The 14,060-nt window shown below is 46.5% G+C and overlaps 1 protein-coding gene across 1 annotated transcript in view; it reads right to left on the minus strand.

Annotated features, from left to right (window-relative positions):
* The window catches only part of SCML4 (Scm polycomb group protein like 4), a 101,597-nt gene that overhangs the window by 42,191 nt on the left and 45,346 nt on the right, over positions 1-14,060 (minus strand). Inside the window, 1 exon segment of the mRNA XM_084775819.1 lies at positions 4,080-4,294. Coding sequence (XP_084631945.1) covers positions 4,080-4,294 — 215 coding nt within the window.

A 14,060-nucleotide genomic window follows, 5' to 3' on the forward strand; every position in this document is an offset into this window, starting at 1 on the left:
GGGGAAAAAGAAGTTCAACAAAGGCTCAAAAACATGGGCTAGAGAGATGGCTCAGAGGTTAAGATCACTGTCTGCTCTCCCAGAGGTCCTGAGTTTGATTCCCAGCAACCATATGGTGGCTCACAACCATCTATACTGGCATCTGATGCCCTCTTCTGGTGTGTAGTTGTACATGCAGGCAGAGCCCTGTATACATGATAAATAAATAAATATTTTTTTTAAAAAAAGACTCAGAAACAATTGTTCACTGTCACTAATACCATCAGGTCACTATTGCAGTGTTGTTAGTGATATTACCATTTTTGCGATGCTGATGATAGTGTTTACTGCATTCATAGGTCATCAGACTATAGCAATAGTTCTTCCTATCCTGTTAGTGTCCTCCCTCCTCCAAATGCCTTCCCTTCCTGTCTCAGGGTAGGGACGCCTAGAACTGAACTTGCAAGGAGCATTTAGAGTAAATGGGAATGCCCCCGATGAAGGGCATTGAAGAATTTCCTTTCCTTTCTTTTAAAAACAATCGTTACTTATTCTTTGGCATTTTGTACACATCTGTACAGCACTTTGATCCTACTCGCCTCTCCCCCTCCCCATTGCTTTCTCTTCCTCCTTCCCCTTCCCCTGGAGCCCTTCCTCATCCCAACACACCCACTTCCTACTCTAATTTTGTTTATTTATCTCTCTATTTATTTATTTGCCCAAACTGATCTCAAACTCATGGACTCCAAGAATCCTCCTGCCTCAGACAACTGGGAATACAAACCCATGCCGCCATATCCAAGTCCAAGAAGCATTTTCTTAGTAATAAAATACAAGATCTTTTAAGGCCAGACTGAATCAGATCTTACCCTGCTTAGTCAGGCTATAAAAACAAAACAAAACAAAACAAAAAACCAAATTTGGCTCCCAACTATGTCCCAGATAGTTAAAACTGCCCAATCAGTGGCCATTTTGTAAGTGGCAAGACTATACAATGTACTTTTTTCCCCTTTATTAATTTATTCTTGTTACATCTCAATGGTTATCCCATTGCTTGTATCCTCCCATTCTTCCCTCCCTCCCATTTTCCCCTTATTCCCCTCCCCTATGACTGTTCCTGAGGGGGGTTACCTCCCCCTGTATATGCTCATAGGGTATCAAGTCTCTATACAATGTACTTGCTGACTCTTCCACAATTGCTGTCCTGTCATTAATGGTAAAATGGGGGTATCACCAACATAAAACTGAGGAAGCTAGATTGCCAATTTTATTTTGCCAACTGAGAACATTTTAAATTGCCAGAGCCTGTCAGTGTCCAGGGTGAGGAAACCAAAACTTCCTCTCACCAACAAGAATTTTAAAATAAAGGGTAAACTTTTGAGGAAATCATCTCAGCTTTAGGAAGGCTTTCATGTGCTTCTTCTTTTTTCCTGTGTCATCACTGATGCCTGACAGGGGCACAGAGACTGGCCAGGTTTGGAGGTGTTCTTCTAGGACACTCAGCTGAAGGTGTGTGGACCTGTTTGTGGGTGAGTGGTCTGTGAGATGGTGTCCAGGCACTTTCCTAACTATATGGGAAGTAGACTAAAGAAAAAAAAAAGCTGTGTCCCCACCAAAAAACAAAACAGAAAAACAAAAAGCAAAACAAAACAACAACAAAACCACCTCGTTTTGGATGGTGGTGGATTCGTTGTGAGGAAACAGACCTGCTTGCTTTGTGCAGGGTCTATGTGTCAATCAGTTAGGCTAAGCTGTGTCCTGCTCTGAGGTGTGCCTGGGTGTCAGGCACACTGAGAGGTGCCCCTAGGTGTCGGGGACACTGAAAATTCCCACTTAGGGAGGGAGGAAACTTGCAAAGTAAATCAGGTTTTTCCATGAGGCGAGTTGCCATTTTTCTTGGCCCAAGAAATACTGTGTTCTGTTGGTGATTTTCATTCTTGGGTCATGACCCCCAGGGACCCAAGAAGATCAGCGAAGTTTTTACTATGCTACGTTCCCCTGGAACTTGGACCTGCTCCCTGGCTCTATGAAACAGAAAGCCTGCCCTGCCCCAACCAAGCCCTCCATCCCCCCAATGCAATCCCCAGACTCCATCAATGGCACAGGCATCTGAGTAGACACCGGCTAGCTTCTGAGACCGGCTATAAACTCTAAAGCCAACATTGCCATTAGCAAAAGAGATTTTCTTGTCAGAAGAGTAACTTGAAAGAAGACTTGCCCTTCTTTTCATCAAGAAGAGCTTTGAAAATTTTAAAGAAAAATGATATGCGCTAGCAAGATAGCTCGGCAGTTCATAGTACTTACTGCTCTCACACAGGACCCGGACTCTGTTTCTAACATTCACATGAGGCAGCTTACAACCACCTGTTTCTCAAAAGCCAGGAGAAACTAATGCCTCTCGCCTCTGTGGGCACCTGCACTCACATGCACATACACACACACAGACACACACACACACACACACACACACCCATGTGCGCACATGCACATAAACACATGCACACACAGAGACACAGAGAGACATACACACACACATACAGAGACACATACACACACAGTTGTGCACACACAGAGAGAAACACAGAGATACACACGCAGACACACATGCACATAAACACATGCACACACAGAGACACAGAGAAAGAGACACACAGATACACACACACACTCAAACACAGACACAAATGTGCACACACACACACACACACACACACACACACACACACACACAATTTAAAAATAAATAAATAAGGGGCTGAAAAGATGGCTGAGCCATCAAGGGCACTGGCTGCTCTTGCCGAGGACCCAAGATCAATTCTCAGAACTTCTATGGTGGTTCACAACCCAACCATCTGTAACTCCTGCCCCAGGGATCCAGCGCCCTCTGCTGAGCTCTTCAGGCACTGTACACACATGCTACACACATCCAAGCAAACATACATACACATAAAATACAATAAATAACATCCCAAAAAAAGTTAAGAAAACGAATGCAAATGACCCTAAAGTAATTTTGAATAACAAGACTTTTCCCACAACTTTTTTCTCTTTCTTTCTTTTTTTTTTCCATTTGGAAGGAGTGCGGAGAGGGAGAGGGACAAAGGTTGAATTCATTACCCGATCTTCCACAAGCTCTTTCTGCTGACCTGAAATAATTTCCATACATTCTCCTAATACTTGAGACTTAATTGCCAATTTGCATTTCGGTCGCAGAATTCAGGTCTCAAGATGGAAACACCAGCTTTCATTTCATAAAAAAAAAATACGTGGAAGACAGCTACTGATGATGCTTTTCTACGAAAGCCCGGAGGCTGGCGGGGAACAAGCTTGATCGGATTTCTTTTTTCCCTCAGGTAGCACAGGGGCTGGGTTGTAGGATCGGGGGTTCCATCATCAGACCTGTTCCCCACCTGCAGCGTCTCCATACTGTGTTAGTTCTTATGACGCTCTCAGGAGCCTGATTGCCAAGGATCTGCCTCTTTGCAGCCAGACTTGACATCAGCATCTTTTATAAGCAGGAAACTGCAATTGACACCCTGAGAGACCCACGCTAAGCCTCCGTCCATATGCTTTGCTACATGTTTTGACACTGGCTCGCTCGTGGCATTTCTGTAAATGTCTCGGGAGTATCAGCTGCTTCCACAAAAACAGGTGAGGAGTAAGTTCTAGAGGTGGCCTCAAGAGCCACCCTGCTGAGAATAGTCAGGGGACAGCTCCGTGACCGCCACTCGCATTTAGATGCGAGCTTAATAACATGTGTTTAGCAACGGCCCTAAAATCTGCCCGCCTTACAGCTTCCCCATCTGCTGTTATTCGCTTTCTCTACTTGTTTAGAAAGAAAGAAAGAAAGAAAGAAAGAAAGAAAGAAAGAAAGAAAGAAAGAAAGAAAGAAAGAACGAGCGAGCTTATAACAGACTGCATTGTGTGCTGTGTTGTCCCAGTGAGACTTTGCCCATCACATGCTCCGCTGAGAGACTTATCCCTCAGCCCGTGTGTACCCAGGCCCCGATCTTCCACGGCATTTCCCAGCCGAGCTGGGACCAAGCTCCCAGTACCCCGGCCCAAGGGGGAGAGGGGATGACGAGATGGTGGAGACATACCTTGTACCTGGGTTTCCGCCCTCTCTTCTTTGGGATTGTCACTGCTGGTACCGAGCCAGCAGCAGAGTAAAGGTTATGGACCGCCATCTGCGCCTGTGGCGTGGAGTGAAGTGGGGGCCGGCCACGCTTCCTCCCTGGGACCCTCTGGGTCTGCATCTCTGCCGGCGCCAGTCTAACTGCACGAGGAGGCAACCTGCACGCGGGCAAGAGAGGTCCTGGGAGTCAGTCCAGACAGAAAGCAAAAACAAAAACAGAAATGTCTGCTTGATTTTCAAAGTACAAGGATCTGACTTGATGATTTGTGCACACCTACCACGTATGGGAGAAAGGTGAGGAGGGTACACGCAGGAGAGCCAGGCACCACTAGGCTGCGATACTGTGGGTGGAGACCATAGATTCCTAGATCCAAACACACCTGATATTGCCACCAGCGACTGGAGGCTTTCATGTCTCAATTCAATTTTGTACTAATAAGATAGTATCACAATAGTATCTAAATATTATACATGACATCTCTATATTTATCAATGTTTAATGCTAAATATATTAACATATATTATATTTACTCTTGTTTCTTTGGTTGAATTTCAAATTGTCATCACCCATTTTCCCTTGAAAGAAATTTAACAACACAAGTTAATTTCATTGAAGCCATGACATCCTTTGATCAAAATGTGAACAGGGGTTTGGGCACAGAAATCGTTCATTTTAACAGTATTTAGAATTGCAAAAGTAAAATAGACACAACCCAAATAACAATGCACAAGGGAATAATAGCTCATACATCTACAAACTAAAACTGTCAACTGGTTTAAAGCCTTTAGCCACACATTTTGCATAACATGACGTTGGGTGAAGGAAGCATCGCACACACAAACGATGCATAAAAATGATCCCAATTATGTGAAAATTTATATGATAAAATAAGTGGAAGGAGCCATGCTAGAAGGTCACCTAGACGAAGGTGGCCGGACTGTGGGCAAGTGCTCATGACACATAGTCCTTTGTACACAGCCTGCTGCCTGCTACCAGGGCCTCAGCGTAACATCGACAATATTAACTTATAAACTGCTTAGGTAGAATTCCATAAATCTTAAAGCAAGAGGCCGCTGACTAAGCATGAGCCAGAGACCAGGGGGACCACCCGGAAACTCAGAGGTCAGATATCCCGGCACGGGCAGGAATGTGTCGAGTGGGGCAGAGCTTTAAAGACTTTAACTCAGGACCATGTTAGGTGATGCAATCTACTTCTACCGAGCAGTAGAACCTTCCAGAACCTTCCCATGGGAGAAGTCTGCAGTCGCTGCCCGTGTTAGGATGGGAGCTCCACCACCCCCGTACCTTGGTGGGGGCAGCAACGCAGGGACTGGATCGCTTCATTCAGGGAAGAAAAAGTAAAACATTAGAAATTCTTTCAAAATACAATAAGGGCAGCTTTGTTTTTGGAAATAACACACACACACACACATATTGTTTGTTTGTTTTGTTTTTTTCAAGACAGAGTCTGTGTTAGCCTTGGCTGTCCTGCACTTGCTTTGTACACCAGGCTGGCTTTGAACTCACAGTGATCTGCCTGCCTCTGCCTCCTGAGTACTGGGATTAAAGGTGTGCGCCACCACCCCTGGCTTGGAAATAATATATTTGGTGGATAGATTCCTTCCTTCCTTTTTTTTTAATTAATATTTTATTTTTTCCATATACATTTACATTATTATACATCCGTAAAATAAACTACATAGAGCAAGAAGAATCACAGAACAATCAGAAATTATATTGTTATATTCATAGTGTTTTGGCTATTTGTCTTTAGCAACCTTGAAGAAAACATTTTCCCGTCTTGGTGAGTCTAAAATTCTGAATGTAAATCAATAGCTATCAGATCTCATCTCTCATCTTAAAACACCTATCTAGACCTAAAAACATCTTAACCCCTAGATGACTAAGCTTAATTGTGAAACTAACGTATTTGGTCTTCAACCCCATCGGAGACTTGAGAAGGAATAAAATTAATTACCTGAGTAAACAGGCAGTGCAGATCTCACAAATGCTATTCCTAGCTTGTTTAACCATTTTCTTCATTTTTATTTGGGCCCCTAAAAAGGTATTATTCCTTTCTTTTTTTCCCACCATGGCAGATTGAATCTACAGCCTTGAATATGCTAAGCAAGCACTTTACCAGTGAGCCACACTTGTAATTCTATAAGTAGATTTTTTTGTTGTTGTTGTTCTTTGTTTTTTCCAGACAGTGTTTCTCTGTGTAGCCTTGGCTTTCCTAGACTCGCTTTGTAGACCAGGTTGGCCTCAGTAGAATTTTAAAGTAGAAATCTTTTTTATTTCACACACTGTTGAATGTTTCCAATAAAGAAACAAGCTAGGTCTGTGGTTAAGAGCAGGCACTGCTCTTCTGGTGGACCCAGGCTCAGTTCTCAAAACCCACCTCAGGCCACTCACTAATGCCTAAAACTCCCCAGGCCTCTTCTGGCTTCTGCAGGCACCGTACTCTCAAACACACGTCCTCAAACAGGCACATATATGTACGCAGCCTTGATTTAGCATATTATTTCAAACTCATAAGATGGACTACTTAGTGGTTTTTAAGCATGCATGAGTGTGTGTGTGTGTGTGTAAGAGGGCACATGTGAGGTACTTCTTACAGTGTTTGTGTGGCCTCATGTGGGACTCTGTAGTGCTGCGTCTGGGAAAGAAAAACCTCAAAAGGCTAGAGGTCGTCATCCTTGGGAGGAAAGAAACCGAAACCTGGTTTTTACTCCCTGTTGTGTGACATTTTGCATTGTTTGGAATTTTAAATCAGAAACAAACATATAAAAAGAAAAATAAGCAATTTATATATGAATGACTCTCGTTCTTCGGGAGCTCTTTGGGATATCTTCACTTTTAAAATGGCCTTTCATTTCCTTTGTTTTCCAGTGATGTAACATCGTGAGACACTGAACTCCACTGCACATTGCTTTAATATTCTAAATAAAAGCAACAAAAAGAAGCTGCTTTGACCAAGGCTGAGAGCCATTCTAGTCTATTTGATGTGAGCATAAGTACCCAGAAGGCAACTTGACTGTGTGTCCACTTAGCAAAACACTAGTAGTGGGTTTCCTGCCAGGGCCTGTGATCTCCTCAGCCACAGGCGTTTGGCCAGTTGTGGTATCACACATTCCCACCGTGGAGCAGGCCTCTGATCCAATCAGGAAGTAGTCGGTCACCCTGTAACAGTCACACCATGGTGGCGGGAGGCCTATCTTAACTAGAAAGTTATGTATAGTAAGCAGGGTCAGCAGCAGGGACTCCCAAGATTGTTAGTGGCTTTTTATATTTTAGCCTTGGTCAGAGAAGCCTCTTTTTGTTGTGGGTAATAGTGAATGCAGGGACTCACAACTGGTCAAAGTGCTGAGAGTCAGAGACTAATGAGCCGTCCTTCCTAAATGAGGTATCTATATCAGCTCCTTCAAGACCTGAGGAACATTCTAGAAGAGGGGACAGAAAGATTCTATGGTCATCTCCACTATAGAGAAGCAGACTAGAGAAACAATATAATAATATTGAAAAATAGATAGCATAAGGAAAATATGAGATGCTAGCGCATTAGGGACAGAAGAAGTCGGTTCTGCTAGCAGAGTCGGGAGAGATGGAAACAGATCAGAAGATGGCGTCAGAGCTAGGACTTTCCTAGGCAGGAGCACCTAGGCTGATGGGTGGGGCAGGGAGAGTTGGGGTGTGTGTGAAGGGACGGTGGATAAGGAGACTAGGAGTAAGATCCGTGCCTTTGTGGTGTTTCTAAAAGCTGCAGGTGCAGGCTCTCAAGTCTCTGCCGACTCTTAAATTATTTCCTTCTGTTAGCTACAGGGATGGGATCCTGCGTACTCCCCCTCCCCCCTCCCATGTAAGTGTCTTACTCAGTAGCACTTGAAAGCATTACAGTAATCCTGTTCCCCTTGCTCTGGGGCTGTATGCTGAATTCACTGTGGCCCACTGTCTTTCATAGGCAGCCTATAGATGCCTAATGTCCTAAAAGCTCTCAGGCTTTGGGTCTTCACACAAGGTGACTCCTAATGATAAAGGCTCCCTTTGGCATCTATCTGAATTCAGCCATGCTGAAAGAGGGACCAAAGAGCTCAGGTTGCAGATATATGACCTCACCCCCACCACCCACCCCTCCTACCCCCACCCCCATCACCCACCCCTCCCACCCCTCCTACCCCCAGCCCCATCACCCACCCCTCCCACCCTCATCACCACTAGTCTTTTTTTTTTTTTTTTTTTTGGTTTTTCGAGACAGGGTTTCTCTGTGTAGCCTTGGCCATCCTGGACTCACTTTGTAGACCAGGCTGGCCTCGAACTCACAGCGATCCACCTGCCTCTGCCTCCCGAGTGCTGGGATTAAAGGCGTGCGCCACCACGCCCGGCTTTTTTTTTTTTTTTTTTTACCACTAGTCTTTTAAGGCCACCCTCCACCATTGTCTGACTAATAGTATTTTCAAGTACCGATTATGATGGTTCTCACTGCGTCCTCATTGTTACATGCACATAATAAGTGATGTCTATGCATCCCTGGAGGCTAGAACCCATGTTTCACATCTTACTTTGCTTTTCAGCATCTGTCTCAGTATTGCACCTGCAGAGTGCACCAGGCACCTGTGCGATGGCGACACTGTTCCCCACGGACTACGGCCATCTCACCCAGAGTCAGAAGTGGGAGCCTATATTTTTAAAGGGCTGGCAAAGCGTATGTATTTGGGCAGAAAATGTGCTCAGTATAATAGAACACATTGAAGATCAACAAAACGCACACATTGGGATGAAGATGCAGCTCAGTGAAGAATGCGTACAAAGCCCTGGGTTTGATATGCAGTGCTACAGAAACAAAGCTAAATAAAGAAAAGGCTGAAAGAACTTTGTATGTAAGAACGGGAGCAACGAGGACTGGAGAGACAGCTCAGCAGTTCAGAACACATACTCCTTTCGTAAGCACACAGCCACATACACATAATTAAAAATAAAATAAACATTTCATTAAAAATAAGGATTAGGGGCAACAATAGTGTCTGTTAGCTTGAGAACAGGAGTTCTTTTTTAATATGCAATTTTTTCAGTTCTGACAAAATTTAGGTAAGAGAAGCCAAAGCCTATTTGTTCCTAGCATTAAATTTTTACTCTGTGATATTGTTCTCCATATTTATAGGATAAATAAAATATGAACCTTACATATAAAATCAAGAGTCCTTAGCTACAGCTGACTTCCCATTTAGGGGCTAGAGCAGGGTCAGGGTTAGCATGACTATCTGACTAGCACAGGGGTGAGGATGGTCAGGGTTAGTGTGACTGTCTGATTAGTGCAGGGGTGAGGATGGTCAGGGTTAGTGTGACTGTCTGATTAGTGCAGGGGTGAGGATGGTCAGGGTTAGCGTGACTATCTGATTAGTGCAGGGGTGAGGATGGTCAGGGTTAGCGTGACTGTCTGATTAGTGCAGGGACGAGGATGGTCAGGGTTAGTGTGACTGTCTGATTAGTGCAGGGGTGAGGATGGTCAGGGTTAGCGTGACTGTCTGATTAGTGCAGAGGTGAGGATGGTCAGGGTTAGCGTGACTGTCTGATTAGCACAGGGGTGAGGATGGTCGGGGTTAGTGTGACTATCTGATTAGTGCAGGGGTGAGGATGGTCAGGGTTAGTGTGACTATCTGATTAGTGCAGGGGTGAGGATGGTCAGGGTTAGTGTGACTGTCTGATTAGTGCAGGGGTGAGGATGGTCAGGGTTAGTGTGACTGTCTGATTTGTGCAGGGGTGAGGATGGTGAGGGTTAGTGTGACTATCTGATTAGTGCAGGGGTGAGGATGGTCAGGGTTAGCGTGACTGTCTGATTAGCACAGGGGTGAGGATGGTCAGGGTTAGCGTGACTATCTGATTAGTGCAGGGGTGAGGATGGTCAGGGTTAGTGTGACTGTCTGATTAGTGCAGGGGTGAGGATGGTCAGGGTTAGTGTGACTGTCTGATTAGTGCAGGGGTGAGGATGGTCAGGGTTAGCGTGACTGTCTGATTAGTGCAGGGGCGAGGATGGTCAGGGTTAGCATGACTGTCTGATTAATGCAGGGGCGAGGATGGTCTTAAGGGTATGAGGGGTCACTGAAGGGCAAAGAAAGGGCACATAATGATGTGTGGCTCAGCAGTGACACTAGTAGCATGGAGCACTAAGTTCTTTTCAACACGTAGAGTCTTAGAGAAGCTGTGCCCAGAAAGAGCTGTAATTATTTTAATATAATTGAAAAGGTGAAGAGAATAAGATACAATTTGTTTTAGTTGGTCTCATTAAATGGGGGAGAACTTGTTTGCAGCTTTTAGTCCCACTGATAAGCACTGGTCTCTAGAGTCTAAGCAGAGAAAGATCAGTGTAACAAAGAAGCCGACTCATCCTGCAGAAGCAAGAATTGAACCCAGAGCAGAAGGAACCAGTCAGCGCTGGTCCCCACAACATAACCAAGGAAGAAGAGGGCTCAGCCACGACAGGTGAGGCACTTTCCCACCGCTTTAGAGGAGCCGGAAGGTGTGGTCTTGTTGCTTGAAGCTGTGGGACGTGAAGCTTCTAGATGTGCCTAGGAAATAGAAGGAGACCTTGAGACCGTGGTGCCTCCTTGCTCAGCCTCACTCTGCTGCCGGTGAGGCTAGGTGGCAGGTCCCCTGGGCCTTTATTATGGGCTACGTGCTGGCGAGGGAGAACTGTAGAAACAACCAGACTCATCTTCCTTTGACTGAACCTACGCTCCTTCCTGTTGCTGGAAACCCCTACCCCACCCATGGGGTGAAGGGTAGAGCAGCCAGGGTGTAGAAAGCCAAAGTCACCTGTGTCAGAGGAAGGAGGGCAGATGTCCTAGAGCAAGAATGGCAAACGTATGCAGTGGGGTTTCAAACCCTGCAGGATTTGAAAAACACCAGAGTAAGCTGGAAACATTGGGGACACGTGTGCTATACAGGTACTAGGAATTTACTTCTTGGGCAATGCTCAGCCCTGTCCCACCTCTCCTTCAGTCCCCTTGGCTAGCCCAGGAACTTCCTTATAATAGCTCCGCCATCAGGACCCATTGGCCCACACCTGATTCTCAGAAGATGCGTCTGAGGTAAGGGAAGGCGGGTGTAAGGCTCATGAGTGGCTGGCATTGCCTCCTCCTGGTGCTCACTCTTTTTTAACTTCCGCACTCCACTGTAACTGGTTTTACACTTCAAGCAACATCCTCACAAGAGACAAGGGTCTGGAGATCTTGGGTACCAGCCTGGGCCTGATGCCTGCATAAGCTGCATCCCCTGGTCCCTATGACAGCAGGCTGCTCTAGGTTTACTCTCTAGGAGGTGATGGCCCAAGCTTGGAAGGTTGGCATAGGATGAGGAAGCCAGGAGATGTAGCTCCATCTCTGCTTTGCTAGCTCCCTATCAGAAACACACTCCTGCCTGGCTCCAGGGTCCTAACCTCTGCTGAGTGACAGGTACCTCTTGCACCAAGACGTGGTTGCCACATGGACTGTAGCTGAAGACCCAGCCTCCTCTTCTGGCTTTTCTATGCCTCTATGATTAAATACTCATTGTCCTAAATAGTCTGTGAAAATGACAGCATGTGCTTGCCTTAAGCAGGTCCTCAATGGTGACGCCCAGTGCAACCTTGGAAGATGCTCTCTCCGCCTCCACTATTTCAAAGGCTTGAGCACGCCTCTCCCTTGCCACAGCTGGCAACGTGCCCGTGAGCAAGCCTATGGCTCCTAATGGAGGACCCGTCAGGGAGGAGATCCGTGCTCCCCAGACTCACAGGCAAGAAAAAGGAAAGGTGATCTTCAAGGTAAATGTTGAAATTTACATAGCGGCATGGGAGTGTGCTCTCAGATGGTGGGCAGGGAAGATGTGTACATAAGTGCACACACAAACCGCACATCCCTGCAGGCTAGGCTCCCTCCCTGCATAGCTGTGGTCTTGCTTGAGGGGAAATCAGTTACCCATAGTCTGAAAATATCACAACACAACACAACACAAAGAGGGACTAAGATACTTTGAGAGAGAGATCACAGCCACACGACTCTTATTATAATATATGCCATATCGTATTTGATTGTTAGTTATTTTTGCTGCTCTTTTTCCATGTTGAATTTATAAATTCAGCTTTCTCCCAGGTATGTGTGTAAGAAAAAGCACTGTACATATAGTGCTACCTGAAGCTCCAGGAGTTCACTGGGGTTCTTAGAATGTGTCCCTTACAGATGGGGGGGGGGGTGAGAGTGGAGGCTACCGGAAGTGTTCTTAGAATGGTACCCACTGTCTCTTGCTTTCTGTGTCTTGTCTCTTGGATAACGAGGGAGACTGGGGGGTCCAGGGGATGGAGAGAGACTTTCCTCCCACTGTCTTCCAACTTGGATGCTGCGTGTTTTCAAAGTATCAAAAAAACAAGTGTTATGTAAAGGAGAGTGGCTCTGACCTCCACAGCTGTTGACTGCCAGGGTCAACTGCACCGGTGTGGGTGAGGTGAGTGGGGCAAGGGGCTCTGAGGCCTGAGGAGATGGAAAATCACTGACAGCATGTGAGTGTCCTGCACTCACAGTACATGTGCGTTCACGCTAACCAGGAAGCCTACTGATCCTAGTGTGTTAGCTGACCAGACCAGGCCTATCTCCGCAGGCACCGATGACACATCAGGCTCAGAGCTGGGAACTGGCGGAAATGACCCTGGACTAGCTGCTAGGCAGCCCCGGTTGCTCAGCCCTTCTGAGTTTACTTCTCATTGGGACAAGTTCAGATTTCTGAACCCTATTTCCGGCAAAGCTGACCGATGAGCTGGTAGAGACACCGTGAATATTTTGTACTTGCACCCAGGTTCAGGCATAGTTAAATGAATGATTCAGGCTCGCACAGTATAACAGCAAGAAGGTCCCTCAAGGACCCAGGTTCGTTGACTCACAGAACAACACAGAAACAAAGGAGCCAACTGGTGACTTGGTGGGAGTGCTGTGATACAGCTGACCTGCTCTTGCAGCCTGTGTCTGTGACCTAAAACAGCCCTAAGACAGAAGACCTCTGCATCCAAGAGGTGTCTAGGGACAGTCCCAGAGGTACTTAGGAAGGGAGTGAACTGGAGCAGTTCCTCGCAAGCTTCCAGCCTTATGCCCAGTGGGGCGGGGGGGGGGGGGAGGCTGCGAGGGTCACAGGGACAGAATTCTTTCTAAAGGCTAGCTGCAGCCAAACCTCACCTACATGGTTTAGTGGAGACATTCAAGGTCGCTAGAGCCTGTGCTCCCGCCTTTGGGAGGTGAGTTCTCAGAAGGGAGAAGAGACACTCAAGCATGACGTATCACAACAGTCACAAGACTACTGGGCCTCAAGGATGGGACCAGAGTCCAGGACAGTCACAGCCTGTAGCACTTTGGCCCACCAGCTCCTCTCAACCTTGCCCTTTCTGGGTGCTCACCCTGCCTGGGTGCTCACAGCCTGGTGTTCCCTGGGCCCCTGGCCCTGGAGCATACGGATGCTGGAAAGCCAGAGTCTGCATCCCTGGACTCCCCTCGCACCCACCCCCGGCTCTTACCTCACTCAGAGGCTTACATGACCAGCTCAGCATCTGAGCCAAAAGCAGAATACGGGCCCAAGGTTAGAAATGAGCCACAGCAGGTCTGAGAGCCTGTAACTTGAAGTTCCCCTCAGTTTTGTCAAAGAATATTCCTGAACCTTTGCTCAGCTTTACCCAACATGAGTCAGTCCCCACTTTCCAACAGACTTTAGTGTTCTCCTGACACACGAGTCCTTACCCTTGGCTGGATGAAAAGGAGCCACCTCAGGGAGCTGTCTTGGGAGGAGGGCGGGGGGTGAGGGAACTTTTTCCCATAGCTCTACCTCCAGCATTGCTACTCTGATGGAAAGTTTCTGTTCCCAATTGCTTCTCTCTGCAGGCACTGAATTCTTTCTCTCCTAGCACCAATGAGCTGCCTCTTTTACTTGCATCTG

This window comes from Acomys minous, assembly GCF_964271855.1.
Source record: "Acomys minous genome assembly, chromosome: 3".
Lineage (NCBI taxonomy): Eukaryota > Metazoa > Chordata > Mammalia > Rodentia > Muridae > Acomys > Acomys minous.